The 14,154-nt window shown below is 50.8% G+C and overlaps 1 protein-coding gene across 1 annotated transcript; it reads right to left on the bottom strand.

The window, feature by feature from the left end:
• Positions 1-4,382: 4,382 nt before the first annotated feature.
• On the bottom strand, positions 4,383-11,066 carry LOC119101527 (sodium-coupled monocarboxylate transporter 1; the record flags this gene model as incomplete). Its single annotated transcript, XM_037224876.1, has 9 exons — positions 10,865-11,066; positions 10,325-10,472; positions 10,031-10,205; positions 9,563-9,741; positions 8,511-8,627; positions 7,777-7,906; positions 5,434-5,641; positions 4,959-5,113; positions 4,383-4,478 (listed from the first exon to the last, which is right to left on the bottom strand). Coding segments are annotated over exons 1-9 (1,410 nt in total), but the record flags the coding sequence as incomplete, so codon positions are not given.
• Positions 11,067-14,154: the final 3,088 nt, after the last annotated feature.

Below are 14,154 nucleotides of genomic sequence, written 5' to 3' on the forward strand. Positions count from 1 at the left end.
GCACTCTGTGTTCCGGTGAGGACGCAAGACAGCGGTGTATCCAGGGGGTCGCATGGATGGCATTATGCCACCCCGTGCTCCTGTGAAAACGCAAGGCAGCGGTGTACCCGGGGGTCGCATGGATCGCATTATGCGCCCGGTAAAGGCATGAAACGGCAGATGTAGTGGTTTAAGCTTCTCTTGCTGAAAACAACTGTGTAGTCACCTAGCCTATTAACGACAGTGCTCCACATTTGTATGGGGTTTTGAGCTGAGACAGCCATTTTGAAATTTACGCAGCCCCGCCCTTTATAAGACTGAAAGTCCTCTAATTTGTGAGCTTGACGCCCGTGAACTTGTGCAGACTATTTCACGACCATTCAAGCATACATGGCGCCACAGAAACGGCAATCAAATACCGCCACCCATGAGCCACGCAGCGCTCAAGGCTTAGATAAATACCATCATCTAGTTATTCGTGTCTAGCGTACGTAAGCACACTTCCATGTATCACGGCCTTCAGTTGGGCCTCAACCAATGCGAAACGTTTAAAGCAGTTTCGCACGCGAATCACCCTTGTGTGCTATATAATACAGGAATTCGGATACTGGCGCGGGTTATTACGGAATTATAAGCCTGCAACCGCACATGATTTAAGACTGCGCCATATCCCAATGTGTGAAAGCGAAAATAAATTATGTTCCCAGGCCGTTTGGAAAGGCTACGCCTGGTAGCTCAAAAGTTTCTGGGTTCATTCCAAACACGGTTCTCGCGCGTGCGGTTCTTCTTTGAAAAGTGCCAATTCCAATCCGAGGCGGCACGATTTTTCTTTATTTAAATGGAGACCAGACATAACTCAAAATCGAGGAAACACTTCCAAACGCCGGGACAGGGAGACTTGGAACCGTTCATCACCTCATGACGTCGTCGGCGTATACTCCGTGGTCATCTAGCGTTGTGATCAACAACACATCATTCAATTTCCATATACAAACACGTACACTACAAACGACTGTGCGTCTGCGGCTACGCCTCGAGTCCAGGAGTCAATACGCCCTCGAGACATGCTCAGCCCGATTACACAGACGCGGACTCAGATTCGGACATGTATTGTACCACCCGCAATGAGCTCTTGGCTGCCGCGGCGTCGCGTTAAAAAGCTGAAACAGAGGTCAGTGACTGTCATACGGCATTTACACAAGAAAATACATGAGCACGTTTGCATCTCATTCAGAGCCTAAAACATCGCATTGTAGCAGAGAGCAAGCTAGACCATATTTTTACTGCAGGTCGCTGTAGAGGAGACATTGCAAGTGGCGCAGCCAAACCCACCCTACAACCGACTTTGTATACCCTTGCATGCGTATTGACCCATTTATTAATGGTTTAAATGCAGAGTTTATTATAGCGACTTCAGAGGTCGTCTTGGCGTCCACCATCGAGCATCTGGTCTGTCACACAGACCTCGGTCGGCTCCCCGGCGTCCGCGCAGCCGTCGTCGCAGCCGCGCCGGTGCGCCGCGCTCGTCTGTACAGCGCTGGTGCGCCACGCTCCTCTGTACAGCGAGCAGCTGGCTGCCTCACGAGCAGCGCAACCGAGCGGTGTCAGTCAGCCCGCTTCGGCCTGCTTGTACGTGGGCATCAGGAAGGCGGCGTTGTCAACGCCGTATTGGGGGCTGGAGGGGTCATCACGTTGGAAACGGTTCACCCCGTTTAAGAGCTTGTAGGTGATAGGATTCATCAGCGATTTGGAAACCTTCCGTCGATTACATCCTGAAAATGAAAAACTCAAGTAAATCAGAATCGATGCTGGAGTCGGCATCTGTGCCATGACGGAACACCGAGGAAGTTGGTCGCGATCTACTTAAAATGCTAGCAGCTTAAGGCGAGCATGCTGTAAAAAGGTTTCTTTATAGTCCGTCATAGCAATTGTTGGCCTGTGTCGCCCGAGTGAACCGCCCCCACAAAACAAAATATGGAGACTTCCAAAATACAAAACATCCCATGTTTTAGAGCGCGACTCTGGCGTTAGCCAAGAACCGACCTGTAATAAGACTGACGACGGATCCCACGATGACGCACAGCAGGCAAGCCGAAAACGTTATACAACTGGTACGAAATGCCGTAGATGTATTGTTCTATAAAGCTGAAACACGGATACAGGAGAATTATGAGCAGGTTTTTGTGAAATATTTCCCACGGACGGCGGGGAAGTTCGATGAATCACATCGATATTCTTTAGAAATGCACGGAGTGATCAAAATACATTTCCCCACGCTTGTAACAATGACTGGGATGCCCCGGAAATGACGTGGTAATGACAAGAAATGTTTCACACACACACACACACACACACACACACACACACACACACACACACACACACACACACACCACACACACACACCACACACACACACACACACACACACACACACATATATATATATATATATATATATATATATATATATATATAGTATATATATATATATATGTGTGTGTGTGTATATATATATATAAGCGCGTGTGTGGTGTGTGTGTGTGTGTGTGTGTGTGTGTGTGTGTGTGCGTGTGTGTGTGTGTGTGTGTATGTGTGTGTGTGTGTGTGTGCGCGCGTGTGTGCGTGCGTGCGTGCGTGCGTGCGTGCATGCGTGCACGCGTGCGTGCGTGTGGGTGTGTGGGTGTGGGTGTAGCATTTGTTTAAAGAATATTTGGTCTCGTGATGAAAAACTAGTCTGACTTATGCCATCTGCATTCGCACGCTTAGCAGGGTTCACACATTTAATAGTGCTACATGTTCCATCGACCCTTCCGGCTGTAAATCGTTTGTCGAAGCAATGCAGTAAATGCAGCCTCCGAAATATAACACCACAAGACGTTCAGCTCTAAAGAAACTACGCGCAAACGGCAACACCATCTACAAAAAATACACACCAGTCTCACATAAACCACTGGTACTATTGTACTCCGCTGTGTGCTACCCGGGTCTGTTCGTTGCCTGCCATATGGGTCAGCTGTTGCTGGGGAAGGATAGTTTGACACCGGGACATGTGGGACTGCTGGAGGAGAGAGCGTCACCCGGGTCTGTCAGTCTGCTGGAGGGGAGAGCGTCACCCGGATCTATCGGGCTGCTGGAGGAGAGAGCGCCGCCAGGGTCTGCCGGGCTGCTGGAGGAGAGAGCGGGGAGAAAAGCCTGTTGCGTGACCACGACTGCGCAGTGTCCGGTGGCCGGCGGCCCGAGGCCTGCGCGGCCGACCGGATACCCGGTCGGCCGTGTAGATGGCCGCTCTTTCGCTTACTTGTGCAGCTAACGACCACAGTCGGCCGCGCCGGGAACCAGCAGGCGTTCGCTGACGTGTGGAAGCGGGCAGTGGATGCACGCGCCCTTACCAACGGAGTTCCAGTCACAGTCAGGTGCTGCGATTTAAGCGCCGTCTTGCTCAAGCGCCCCCGTGCCGGACAGGACAAGAGAAATTCTTCGTCGCCGAAAAAAATCGAGATTTCTCGAAAGACAACGGAAGTCTTCGAGAAAAGACGGGAAACGAGAAAGCTCTCGTGAGCGGCCCCAACCCAAGACAGGTCTGTGGGATCGGTCGAGGACGAACGCGGTGGGAGGAAGCGTCACAGGCGTCAGCAGGTCGCGAGACTGTCTGGCTCGCCTGCCCAGCAAGAGCATGTGGTGAGGTATGCGCCGGTGTCTCCGGCCCCTATAATCGAAAAAAACCTATCTTACCTATAATAATCTTACCTATAAACCTATAAAAATCTATAAAAATAAACCTATAAAAATCCTATCTAAAACCTATCTCTATCCATCTATATTCTATTCTATCTATAATGCCAAAAATCATTCTGCAAAGCGTAATTCAATGGCACGATGAGTACCAAACTTATTAAATAATAGCGTTGTTGAAACTGCGTTGTTGAAGCAGACCAACATCAAACGTTGTTGAAACAACGTTAAATAGCGTTGTTGAAACAGACCATACAGGTTTCAATCAACAAATTTTGTTTCAGCCTAACCTAAATCAAATAAGCGTCCCAAAGGATTCAATTTTCGGTGACGTAGCTCTCATCACCGACTGAAGTACGCAGTGCCACCGCGCACCGGGCTGTATAGGAACGGAGCAATCTTTCTCAGCCGTTTAATCATACAAAGCTTTGCAACAGCGCAGCGAGCCCAAGCCGTGGAGTGAGTTTGGCGGAGTTCGGCCGGACCAAGTCAGGCGGGAAAATAAGAACTCAAATTGAGAGCACGACCGATCAACATCCATTACATTACGCAATCATTGTTACGCACCTGGGCTCCTCCTCCTCTGTTCGCACCGGGCCCATGTCCATTGGTGGTGGTGTAGTGGACGACACCAGTGAGGTCAGATTGGTGCCGCAGCCGGCGATAGAGGTGGGTAGAGATTCGGGCTGTTTCCCAGATCCGTATGCGCCCATCACTGCCCAGACGCTCGTTGCCATGGCCGTTAGAAGTCCTGCCACGGCACCCTGCCACGGAGGAGAGACGTGGACAGTCTATTCGGTGTCCGGGAAACGGGCAGCTACCATGGCCTGATGCAAACACAACACGGACAACAACGATGCGCTAAATCCACCAGGACATTTGACAAGAAAGCAGGTGCGAGTCTCACGAGCCACGGAAAGGGAATACGGAAGTTGTTATTGTTACATTGCTCTTCCCATGCTGTGACAAACTTAAAAAATTCCTGTGTGGGCATGCTAGCTGTTCGATAAAATCTTTCACAAAAGGGCAAAACATTGTCACCCTTTAATGCCATCTGTAAATATTTTTTTTAGGTCAAACTTGTACATGGATGGATGGATTCTAACTATTTCACACGGAGACCGGACTGGAAAACAGAACAGAAAATACCTCCGGCTGCTCACGCAACAATACAGGTGTATCAATCCATCGTAAGTTGCGTAATTTACCCAACTGACGCTGAATCTCATTACCATCCCGTTTACCTTGCCGTTGGAAAACGGAACGAAGATGCCCAGCATGAAGACACCATGCACAGGACCGCTGACCGCTCCAGTGATAGACAGAGAAGCCTGCAGCACTCCTCCGAGCTGGCTGGCCATGAAGGCCATGCCCACTGCCAGACAGCCGTAAAGAAAACCTGCCGAAACATGACCGCGTTAGAGTTAGGCCTTTTCTTTGACATCTTCGTTCCTTTGCACGCATGGCGGTGTGGCAAGATTCTGCATGGATTTGAATAGACCAATCGCCACGAAATTGAGCATTTTAGGCGCCTCGTGTCGACAGAAAGGCGGAGTTCACGCTCATTCTAATGTAATACATGCACAAATTTATTAGGCTGATACATTGAAGCCAGTTGCCAGTTAAAGAACTGCGTATGCAAGATGTTTCCCTGTTGAGATTGAACAAAGTGATTCTGCAACAGCGGTTCTGAATTTGACTCAATTACCCTAAACTCACTGATGCCTCTAGTTATCCAAGACTGTGTGATTGGCAACATGTTCTTGAAGAAGTTGATGTTGCTGAGGAAGTCCTGCCAAGTGATGGCTGCCAGCGAATTGAGGCCGGAGGAAATGGTGCTGAGCGCTCCAGACATGATGCAGGCCACAAAGAGGCCCGGCAGACCCGTAATGTAGGACATCTGGTCCAGCACGAAGTAGGGCACCAGCTAGAACAGAAACATTATATCCATTCAGGCTATGGAACAGTCGGCTCGAGTTGGACGTTGCAACTGCACCTTTAGACACATTTCCGCTCTCGCCGGTGTGGGTGGGCATTGACATATTAGCATCCACATATTAGAGTCGAGTGGTGGAATAATAACATCACACAGTTTTGGCCATGCGCGCTCACAAGGCTTACGACGAAAACCCTGGCAACTGGCGTTGCAGTCTCCGGAGGCAGCGTGGCGTCAGTTCTAAGACTTATATTAGACGGCGGCTAACGGGCGGGTGAGAACGACAGCGTTTCTGAAGAAGTACATTGCACACTTAAGGTTGTCGATTTACCTCTATTTTCGTTTTTGCTGTCGGACAACCTCGAATTCTACAAGTAAAATATATGCAGCGGTCCAATTTCGGAGCGGTACGAGCTCATTTTTAACGGCTTTTGACGCACCATTTCACGACGGCTGTTCTAAGTTGTCAGGTACCCATCGCCAGGTAACCACCGGTATCCCGGTGTTGTCTGCAGTGGCCAACGCCACTTAGCGTTATGCAAACTGCAGTTCCGTTCGTTGATGCTCTTGTTCCTAGGATTGTGAGTACGTAGGCTGAGCTTTATTTTTTTTTTTTTTTGGAATTTGCTTCGCATGTTGATCATAAAAGCGGATGCAGGCCTCGTTTGTGTTAGTGTTTCAACGTTTGCCTCATTGCGATCCTCCCTACTGAACACTAAGAAAACCCTTACCTTTTCCGGACAAGGGACCGAGTGGATAGAACAATAGGAGGCACATTATCTTTCTCGGTCAGGAGATTCGGGGCCGTTCCATTACAGCGTTGGGTGACTAACGGCTGTCATGCTGGCGGCACAGGGGCAGGATCCCCTTAGTCACCCTTAGTTAGTTGTCACACGGTCACCCTTAGTCACACGGTCACCCTTAGAAGGTTGCATCATACACTGGTTGCCTATCTTGCACCGGAGGCTCCCTGACCCGCCCGGCCACTTGGTCCCAGATAGACTCAGAGGTCTTTATTGGTGCAAAATATCCCTTCTCGTCGCAGGTGTCCAATAATTGCCAGAGAGACTAAAGTTTGGCATGACGGGCCTTGATTGAAATGGGATGGATAGCCCCCGTCCGATCCCGGGGCCCTGCCTGACAAAGGGAGTTTCATTTCTCATTGCGGACTTTCATCGTAACCTCTCATATCCACCTGCGTTGTCAGAAAACCCTGACCAACGCAACAGGCCCCCGACATTCGGGGTCTCATCCCTGTCCCTGTTCAGAAAATGGTGTCATGGCCGACCTGAGTCCTTACCAACATTGGGCCCTCTATTAGGTACTGAGGGCCACTGGCCAACAAAGAAGCCCTCTTTGCTCTAGGGATCACGGCCAATGCAAATCATGGGTTCCCACCTTATCCTTGCTTGGGAAATGGGCCCTCAGAGTTCAGGCCGACAGGGAGCCGACTGCTCGTCGTTGGTGGCCTAGGACCGAAATAGAGACCCTGAGTACCTCAGGGTGTCCCAAGGTGTACCCAACAGGAACAAGAAGCCTTCCGACTGACATTTGGGGGCCCGGTCGTGCGTGTCCCGGTCGTTCTCATGGACCTGGCAAAGCGTAAACCTGAAACCTTAAGAATAGAAGTAAGGAGTCACGCTCAGGTAGGTCATATTCTACAACAATTTGCCAAAGCAGTTAAAAAATGTCATCGACTGGCCGGAGGCTGTGATGGCATCCTTCTATACTATCGGTAGTTGGTAGCCCAAACCTGATTGTGAGACCAATAGGTATGCATGCCAGGAATTCAGGCGCGCGTGCGTGTTTACCATTCTGCATGTTGTGTTGTCGAGGCCGCACATGTGTTCAGGCAGCGAAGGTACAGTCACAGAGCTCGTGAAGTCTAAATCACAGGCTTGACATTACTGGCAAGGTAACTTCCTAGTTACAATCAAAGCATTCACAAATCCTTACGTTTCTTGTTCTAGGAACACGTGAGATTCACACACTGATTTAAAATGAATGATTACACCTGTTTCGCAGTGGGTCTTTCGTTCCGCGGATTTCATCCGTTGCTAGGCAACCCACCGGTGGGTCCTCACGTCAGAACTGTCCTCATTCCTCGCTCAGATCGGGAGCCGCACCTGGTCCTTCCTCTCGATGAGAGCCATCCGGAGCGGGTCGCAGTCGGCGTACGTGGCGAAGATGGCCAGACCGCACAGACAGGCCAGCGATATGTAGAGAATGTTGGCCGGGGCGTTAAGGAGACAGGCGCTGAAACAGACGGCGGTGCCATTGGTTCCCTTATCAGGGTAGGACAAATGTGGCCGCCACAGCAGCTCTCCTTGCTTGGATGCACATCGATATCAGAATGCGACTACAACAATGATACATGCAAGGCTATACAAAGCCAGTTAAACCTGTAAACGGGGCTACGTGACCTTTTGGTATGACACAAATCACAGCTGAACCCACCGGTAATAGTTTCAGAACGTACACTTTTGAAAGGCATCAACTATGTCGCTGCAGTACAGATATCCACTGCGGGCTTTGTCTTCGGCGAGGTGATGAGATTTCCTCCGATTCAAAGCCTTCCTCCAGCCCGAAGCCTCGGTTTTAGCGGACTTCGCTTGCTTTTAGGGCCGGTGGGCTGATGACAGACTTTTAAAGAATTCTTACTCCAAGAATGAATATGCAAGTATGAAGAACCACAAGCAAGCCATGTTTAGCAACAGGCATTAGGCGCAAAACACGAGTCGCATCTGGAGGAACTGTCTGCCAAGGAACTGAGACTTGGGGGCTGTCGATGCGTTGTTGCTGGCGCATTACAGCCCCACATTTATGTGACAGTTGGAGCGGTCGAATGGACGTAACTCACATTCTAGCCGCCTTCAGGGTGGGTAGACTCATGTAGCGTTGTACCGAGCTCTGGTTCACCCCCATCACCCCGGTCCACATGAACAAGGTGCCGAAGAACAGATTCCAGAAGTTATGCCTGAGGCGAGCACACGACATCTTACACGATTGATGCAAGACACTTCTCGGCTTGTTTTGCTGTTACGTTGACTCGGTGTGCACGTAAGGAAAGGCAGGCGTGACGTTGGCAAAGTGACGCGGTTAATGGCGCAGGCGGGAGGAGCAGGGGACACGTGCCTTCTTAGGTTTCGAGGGGCTTGACAGGCCCCTAGAGACCCACGATAAACGGCCCGATCTGAGGGCCCTGAGGGTCTGAAGGGCTGACCGAAGGTCCCATTATGGGGTCTGGTCCGAAGGGTCTGGTCCTCAAATGTCAGTCACAGGACCTTTTGCGCCAATTGGCCCACTGCGTCGATGATGTTCTTTGTGCCTGTCAGACGCCACCGGTACAGAACAGTCTGCTCTGTTTTGGTCTAGGGCTCAGGGCCCATTTCCCAAGCAGGGACAAGGCCGGAGACACTAAGTCAATGAGGGGCCCACTGTGCCTGACAGGGGGCCCTGTGCTGGTAAGGATTCCAGAGTGGCCAGAGGCAGTGTTCAAGGGGACCCAAAGAAGGGCCCGACGGGCCCCAAGGGACCAACGGTCAAGGGCCCGATAAAAAGGCTGAAATGCCCAAGGGGTTGGCTCTAGGTCACATTAAGTACACCGGCCCGCAAGCTCGTGACTTCGGATGTCAGCCAGAGAGCCTCTCGCAGCGATTAAGAGCCCCATTGGGAAATGCGTGCTGGCTGGAGCCTCTGACGAGGCGTTAATGATGAGAGGTAACAATGAAACAATGAAAGGGCCCTGTGTCGTTGAGGGCCACCCGCACCGAACGGGAGAGGAGTAGGTGGGGCGGAGCTCCACCCCAGTTCAACCAAGGGTTCGTTAGTGGACCACCTGTGGCGATCAGGGAGCTTGTTGCGCCAATGAGGGCTCCTGCGTCAAGCCGAGTCCACTAGCAGAGCATTTACCTTTGCCAAGGACTCAGTTTAAAGTCAAACATATCCATCCTGCCATGCTCGGCGTTGATGTGGAATATGTTGCCAAATCCTCCCACGTTGATGGAGCCTTGAACAACGATGGCCACCATACCGGCACCCATGACGACCGCCTGGAGAACATCAGCCCAGACCACGGCCTTGAGACCTCCCTGAGAATGAAACACCCGGTCACTGTCTCAGAATATCTCCTTGGACACAACACCTCATTACCTCGGGGCTCTTTGTAAGCAGCGCTGTGATCCTCGTCCACAAACAGCGGTACATCTTTATTTTCTCGGGAAATTATCATAATTCGGGAGGTGCTGACCGGTTGTTTCTCAACTGTAGTTGTCCTTTTCCAAATGCCTCACTTTAACTATTCAATGGCTGACATATAGCCTAACAACGAATCAAGATGCCAAACTCGTCATGCACCGCACAGCTCGTTGGTCCGCTCACAATCGTTGTGTAGAGGGTCGCCACGACGGCCGTGCAGATGATGCTGGTCTCCAGGTTCAGGTCAGTGGTGGAACTCAAGGCCAGACTGGGCGCGTACAGGGCGATGGCCATGTACAGCGATGTCTGCACCAGGTAGCCCAACACGCAGAATAACCGCAGGACGTGGCTGTCAAATCTGGAACATGCAACCATGAGGCGGTAGGGACACATTGCGCTGGTTGCATCTCACCAACAAAAAGCTGTTACGTCTCTGACCGTAACTGTGCCGGCATGGGCAGGCATCGGACAGCGTACCTGAGTTGCAGGTACTCGTTGACGGACGTCAGACGGCATCGGTAGAAGATGGGCAGGTAGAGCAGGGTCACAGAGGGCAGGACGACTGCGAATGCGAGCACCACTACCCAGTACTGCGCGCCGTTCGTGTACATCTCGGCTGGCGAACCTGCCCCAGGCCGGTGCACCGTCATCGGCCATGATGTTGGCGTAATATTACTGCTAGGTGGGGTACATCATTACCAAGAAATGGCACCACAGGGCTTCGTCTAAAAAATAGTGCCCCGTTTGCTTGCCGGTGATGCCACCGTCGTCGTAGTGTTTTAATGGGTATCTATCTATCTATCTATCTATACATATCTATCACACTTCTCCACACACAGGCAACTGTAAGCTGGAAGCCTGGGTCAAGTCCATTTGAGCCCAAAGAACTATCTCTATTCCTTCACGACTGCGTGGAGATATGAGGCTCTGTCCTCCGATAATGCATCCTTGCAAATCAGAGCTCCTATCGAGAGGGCGCTGGTTCACCACGAGCCCGCCACACAGTTGGCAGTTTACCCAAAATCAGGATAGCCGAGAGGAACGTTGCCATGATGGAAATGGCCACGGGTACAATGGCCATGTTCCTGCCGCCAAGCAGCATCTCAGCGTTGGTCTGTTTGCCGCGGAAGGCGTGGTACACGCCAATCAGCAGGGAGAACACCAGCACGCTGCCGAACACGCAGTAGTCCACTAGGCCGAACGTCTTCGGAGACGCCATGCTGTCGGCCAGATCTGAAAGCGAGAACGCTGGCATAATATCTCTCCAGATCGCGCCGACTTTTGCCGTTCACTGTAACACAAACGGGGACGGAATCTGCACGTATTTTGGTCACTGAACATCGCCCCGAAGTTGCTCGGTAAGACGGTGAGACAGGGATGGTGTGAGGGGTGGACGGCCCAGAACGCCTGTATTTTTTGACGTTCTTTTTAGGTACAATTGTTTAGTGGTCATAAACCTATCTATGTCGTCATTCTCATGTTTTTTCTCCGAGGAATAAGGCGTTTACTTAACTGTCTTATCCACGTCAATAATGATCCTCGCAAATACACTGAACAACTTACTGTTCAGTGACCCAATAGCAGCAGGGTGATTCGATGCCTTGAACTTGCCATGGTGTCAAAATGGTTGGAAAAGTGAGGTAAGTATGTGTGTGTGTTTGAATGTGTTTTGTAATTTGAACTGATATTCACGTTCATGATGGTTCGCCTTTAATTATGTCTCGTAGACCGTGCGTCGTATTGCGCCACATTCGAATGTTTTCCGTCTTACTGTCTCACATTGCCTTGAGAAAGGCAAACGAATGTCCTTGAAACGTTAGTTAGCTGAAACCAATTTAGATCGTCATACGCGAGCTGATCTATGTCTCACTGAAACAACGACAGATTTAATTCGAACGATCGAACAACCACGCAAGGAAATGATTAAACGTGCATAAGTCCTTGCAGAGAGAGAGCTGTAATATATATATATATATATATATATATATATCTCTCTCTCTCTCTCTCTCTCTCTCTCTCTCTCTCTCTCTCTCTCTCTCCTCTCTCTCTCTCTCTCTCTCTCTCTCTCTCTCTCTCTCTCTCTCTCTCTCTCTCTCTCTCTCTCTCTCTCTCTCTCTCTCTCCTCTCTCTCTCTCTCTCTCTCTATATCGATATATATATATATATATATATATATATATACAATACTTTCCCCTCTCTAACTGAAATAGAAGCCACACGCTACCGCGAGATCAAACTGAAGTTTATAGCCATTAAAGCAAAAGTAGCATGCGTTAAATGACTATGAAATAACTCGTTGGCGCCCTTCATTTTTTAATGATGCGAAATATTTTTAAACCAATAAAACTCAGAACCTTTATTATAATTTTTATCTGGATTATGCAGAGATAAGCAGAGACCCTGCGAATGTAGGTTAAATATCAAAATGGGTCAATAGGTTGTAGTAACATGACCAAGCTATGTTTGCCTGCAGCGTTCAACATTTAGTCGAAATCGATCAATGGTACAAACTATTTGACGTAGTTTTGGGCATGCGTGGTCCCATATCTTCGCAACAAAAACCTCGACGCCAGGCTTTGCAGTCTCCATGGGTTGCGCAGCGCTGGTCCCGTGATTAATATTAGGTCGTGGGCAACAGGTCCACGGAAATGATGACGCATTTGAAAGAAGTACCTTCAAGCGCTTTAGGACACAAAGCCGTACATTTATCCTCTAACAACCTCAGCCTCAAAGTTGTAAAAAAGATTCACTCAATCTTATCGTCAAGCTGTACGAATTGGCTTTGAAGCATATTCAGAAATATCATTCTACGACCGTCGTCGTTAAGCACACAGCACCCGCCGCTTGGCGTTCCTTGCAGCGGCCAACGCCGCTCGGTTTTACGGGACTGCAACTCAGACCATCCCTGTCAGTGCTGCCCGATAGTGCCGGCGCGTCATTGGGGCTTTACGACGCACTCAGGCGCACGACGACGACGACGCATAAACTTGCAAATCGCGGGCCCCGGTCTCCCTGCTGCTTTGGGAATGAGTCGCAAGGGCCTTCATGGACATGAAGCCGACTTTTCGGTGTGGTTATTCTCCGGCCGACTTAGGTGCCTGCATTGGCCCAGGGGGTTCTTAAACGGTGCAAGAGAATCTCTGGCTAATATGTCAGATCACGATCCTACAGGCCACGATTATTTATGTCACCTGCAGTCAGTCCCTCGGGACCTTATTTCCTCCAACTGGACCTTTGATCGCCGGTTTCGGTGGGCCGCCCGGCCTCTCTTCGGGCCTCATTGAGCACTTCTCTTGGTCGGCCCGGGGCCTTTGCGAGGAGGACCCTCTGTTAGGCGCCGTGGGCCCCTGACAGATACAGGGCCCACGACCGGTGTAAATCATTGATGCCGGCTTTGTCGCTGCTTGGGGGATGGGCTCTCCGGCCCATGCCAGCACGGTGGCGATTACGCGGCTCTGGTGGTGCCTGACCGACAGACAGGCCCATATCGACTCATGGGGTCACTGATCGGCGCAAAGGGCCCCTTGACTGTTATTTGGGGATCCGTTCTCGCTGGCCGGACCCCTAAATAAGACTCCGACCAGCCCCTCGTGCCCTTAGGCCCCCCAATCGAGCCCTTGATTATCGGACCCGTTGGGCCCTCTAGGCTCTTCGGGCCTCCGACTTGGCGCCCTTTGCCAACACAAGGCTCCCGTTAGTGGCTGTGAGGCCCCGAAAGATGCTGGGGCCTCGACCAATGTAAATCGCCGCCTACGGCTTTCTTCCTGCCTAGGAAATGAGACCTCAGGCCCATGCCGCCACGTAGGCGACTTCACGTTACTTGTGGTCTCTGACCGACATATGGGCCCTTATCGACTCAGGGACCCTGATCAGCGCACAGCGCCCTCTGGCTGGCATTGGAGTGACCAGCTCTGCGGTCCGGGGCTCCCGAATGCGACCTACAGAATACCTTCGGGCCCTTTGGGCCATCAAATCGAACCCCTGCTTGTTGATTTCGAGAGGCCCACTTCGGAGTCAACCGGGGAGCATAGGGGGCACGTGCCCCCCATGCTCCCCCCTGCCTGCGCTACTGGCTGCATGTGGAGTCATAATGCGGCATCATCGTGAACTGTTGCAATTATGGTGGTATTTAATACGCGCTAGGGTGGGGGTCAAATTGACCTCCCCCGAAGGTTTTTCCAGAACGGTTTTCCAACGGTGCAGCGTAGCCGAGCCACATTTTGCATAGCTGTAGACAATTGAATAGCAAATCGTTTTGCGTAAAGAATTTAGATGCATCTTCTAAGGTCGCTGGCCTATGGCAGGTC

Source organism: Pollicipes pollicipes, unplaced genomic scaffold, assembly GCF_011947565.3.
Source record: "Pollicipes pollicipes isolate AB1234 unplaced genomic scaffold, Ppol_2.1 Scaffold_4881;HRSCAF=5763_pilon_pilon_pilon, whole genome shotgun sequence".
Taxonomy (NCBI): domain Eukaryota; kingdom Metazoa; phylum Arthropoda; class Thecostraca; order Pollicipedomorpha; family Pollicipedidae; genus Pollicipes; species Pollicipes pollicipes.